General features: G+C 35.4%; 1 protein-coding gene across 1 annotated transcript in view; it reads right to left on the reverse strand.

Moving 5' to 3' along the window:
• Positions 1-982, reverse strand: part of LOC117108482 — a 22,134-nt gene extending 21,152 nt beyond the window's left edge. The window contains exons 1-2 of the mRNA XM_033250497.1: positions 927-982; positions 85-700 (exon numbers count right to left, since the gene is read on the reverse strand). Coding sequence (XP_033106388.1) covers positions 85-700; positions 927-982 — 672 coding nt within the window. The remainder of the gene's footprint in view (positions 1-84; positions 701-926) is intronic.
• Positions 983-4,002: the final 3,020 nt, after the last annotated feature.

Raw genomic sequence — 4,002 nt, forward strand, 5'->3', positions numbered from 1 at the left:
GCCATAAGAAATCCTTTGATAACATTATTAATTATAAGTTAATTTTAATCAGAAATATTAAATTTTAAGCCTATGATGCTGTACCTCATATGTCTTAGTCGTCGAACTGAATCCTCCATTCACCAATTGGAACAATTTGGTAGCAGATGATTCGAGATGTGCACGATGCCACTGTAAAATACTGGCAAATGAAAGCTTCGGGTCGATTACGTGGTCTTTGTTTTCTACAAGGGCTTTCTGAACAGATCTTGTAAGAACATCATCACCGAACTTTAATTTACAATTTGCAAAACTTCCTTCGACAACGATAGGTTGTTTCAGAGCTGGGACGTAATTGATCACGTCCATAGAGAAGCACTTCCGGATGAGATTAAGTGCAGCCAAGTGGTCTGGTTCCATATCTTCCACAACATCAATGCTGCTATCGAAATAGCTGCCATCAAGTAGTATAAGTGCCCTAGCGTATTGTCGGATCACGATGTCAAATTGTGGATCAGAATCACAGTACGCGATGGCAGCACATGGAAGGTCCACGGCAATACCATACATAATCCTCAGCAGTATAACTCGGATATGTGACGGCACTTTGATCCAAACCTGGTGTTGAGTAGATGGTTTAAGATATCCATCAACCTCGGATCCCTCAACAGTGAAACAACATTTGAAGTATTTGTTGAAGAAACTGGCAAATGCGGACCGTCTGTGGAATAAAAAAAAACTATAGCTAATACATATCTATATCATATTACAAATTTCTTATACACTATTTAATTATCAGCGTCATGTATAATAAATGTCAAATATTATATATCATTATAATAATACTTAAACATGTCTGAATGTATTCCCATCAACTTTTATTTAATATCAAAACATACTGCACATGCAAACACGTTTATTATACAGTAAAAACCCTTTTTTTTTACCTTTTTTGACTTCCTTGAGATTTGCGTTTAAATAGACGATTGATTCGTCCTGGCATAATCTAATGAAGAAAATAATAATTAAATATTTAATGTGTCCCAACGAAAGGTAAATATCTGATAATCATAGTCTATAGCAACATTTATAACAATTTTTTTTATTGCAATAGAACGTACTGAGACATCAGTATACGATAACACGTCAGATAGGGCAAAAATAATTTCCATAAACATATATCTTATAGTAAAAATACCATATGATGATAATGATGATGATGATGATGATAATAATAATAATAATAATACAATAGTAGTAGTAATAATATTAATAATAATTATTATAATGGTAATAATATGATGATGAGGGTGGTGATGTTGACTATGATGATGATAACGATAATAATAGTACTTTATTAACTACCGGTAATTATATAGATTGTAAATTTAATATTATACTGTATAACATCTGTCTCTTATACACATCTAGATGTGTATAAGAGACAGGTATGACACGACATTGGTTTTGGTCACCCAACTGCATGCATGGAGTGGAAAAAAGAGGCTGGCTAACTAGCCTATGAACCTGTGGTTAAATATTTTAAAACGTTTGTCAGGAAATAGGCTTATTTTAAGTGATGTTTTATAAATATCTAGGCCATGTCTATACTGTATGATTACAAAAGTTACCTTCGGTTATTAATATTCAGTCCGATCCTATTGGCCGTAAAAACAAATTATATGCAAAATATTCTTACTATAATCTAGAACGTTCACTTTCCATAAATTTATTGGAAACCGTTAAAGATAATTTGGATACTTTTGGTTTATTTTATAGATTATGGTGAACAATGAAACAAAACGTAATTATTTGTTTCTTTAAAAGTTTTATGGAGTCTGAATAGAAAAGCATTACGAACAGAGATACTCACTATAATTTGTCATAACTACGCTTTGAGAGACAACCTTATCTGGCCTAAGTTTTTGAGGGTACTTTTTTTCAATAATTTTGTTTGTTTTTGTTGTAGTACGCAGACAAGCTGCGTTGTGTGTAATCTTCAAGTTGAAATAATAGCTAGGAACTAAAATTGTCGAAGATATATTCTTAAATAATTAATAAAATTGCTAAACTTACAGAGAGTTTGGTTAGTCAATGCTATCCTCTTCAAATTCATGAAGTGTATGTTGTAATCTCCATGGCTGTCGCTACAACAAAAGGTGTGTTGCCATAGGCGCGCGTAATCAAAGAATGTACACGCGTGTGCGCACAACGCACGACGTCATCTTTGTTTTCAAATCTTTGACTGCGATTCGTCATCGCATGGTCATCATCATCAGGTATGACAATATTATCGAACATAATGACATATCGTTGCATTTTTCTTCTTCGTAAAGTAAATAAAATTCGCGAACCGGTTCCGTTCTTCAAACAATGTCTGAAGAAGTTGAAACCAGTGATAGATAACTTCGAAATCACCTTGGTCATACCAGTGTTTATGCCAAATAAGACATCGTTTACCTCCTGCGATACTTGGAATTATGCGCGTGTGCTAATAAATCGCAGTGCCTTCGATCGATTTTACTTAACAAAAACGCACGCGTATAACCAGTCCCAGAAACCCCTTCGATCCACAGGTGAGTTCTAGCATGCAAAGGAATAAGCCTGGTTCTCACGAGAACCCTAGTATCCGGATCGGGAGCTACGTTAGCGCTAACCGTTAGCACCTGCGTGAGAACGCCCGATCGGTTAGCACCGATAACCGTTAGCAGTATCCGGATACCGCTAACGGTTAGCAAGCGCTATCGGTTAGCAATTTGAGCGCGTTTTTATCATCAACCAATCACACGTACGCGTTTACAATTTCCAGTTTATTATTGGCCAGCGATTCGATCATCATATTTTTGGTATCCGGATCGGGATTTTCTCGTATATATGGACGCACGGCAGCTAACGGTTAGCAGGATCCGGATCCTGCTAATACGAGAAAATCCCAAGAAAATTAATTTTAATTAATTATGTGTATTTGTAATTTTTAAAAAATATTACTTGTTCTGTATTTTTTACAATAATTGACTGAATAGAAAAGTCAGTGCTCGGGCACCGTAAAGCATAGTTGACAAAAAATATATAATAATATAAATTATGTCCTATCCATCTGTGCGTCTTTTTTTCGAAGCAATAATCTTCTGCCTACCTTTAATACTGCGATATTTATATTCCCCCACCCCAGAGACTTTCCTTGTTTACCCCATCTAACTATAAATACCGTAAAACCTCGAATTGAAGCCCTGAGCTTCTTCTTTTTTTTTGCGAATTTGGATGATCTTCTTTTCGAGATGGGCTTCTTTTCGAGACTACTTTTGCAAAGTAAAGGGGTGGGGGGCTTCTTTTTAAAATGAATGCTGTACATTTTGTAAATTTGTACGATAAATCAATAAATAAGGCCACTGTAACATCAATCTGTATCATGCAGTGTATTTAACTGGCGTTAAATCGCCTAAATTACTGTATAAATCAAGCTTGTATTTAATTTATTATTTTTGTTTTCTGAAATTGATGTACAGTGTATGTGACTGTAATATCTCGAAAAGAAGCCTATGCTATCTTGAAAAAGGGCCCATGGGCTTCTTTTCGACTGGCTAATTTTGCAAACTAAAAAAGGGGCCTCAATTCGAAATGGGCTTTATCTCGAGATTAATATGCAAGCGATCAGCCCGACTTGGCAACAACTATTAATACCAGGCTTTTTGATGATGATGATAGTGAATGATGATGAGGAATGATGATGTAATGACGAAAATACATAACCACATCTCATCTCATATCACACCACCGCAATAGATGCATACATATACTTTGTATATATTATTGACTCACAATGAACAAAAACGTCAAAAAAAACCCAAAACTTTCGTTACAGATACGTGTGACTGGGGATGGGGCAACCAGTACTGCTCAGTGATTAAGTTCACTTTGGTTGGCCCTGGTCTCCCCATTTTGTATTGTTAGACCTCTGTTTACACCATAGAGCTATAAAGTAAATCGATAATGATATACGCCCTCTATATGGGCTGTGAATCC

This window comes from Anneissia japonica, unplaced genomic scaffold (genome assembly GCF_011630105.1).
Source record: "Anneissia japonica isolate Jap-2015-1 unplaced genomic scaffold, ASM1163010v1 scaffold3940_len624931_cov186, whole genome shotgun sequence".
NCBI classification, from domain to species: domain Eukaryota; kingdom Metazoa; phylum Echinodermata; class Crinoidea; order Comatulida; family Comatulidae; genus Anneissia; species Anneissia japonica.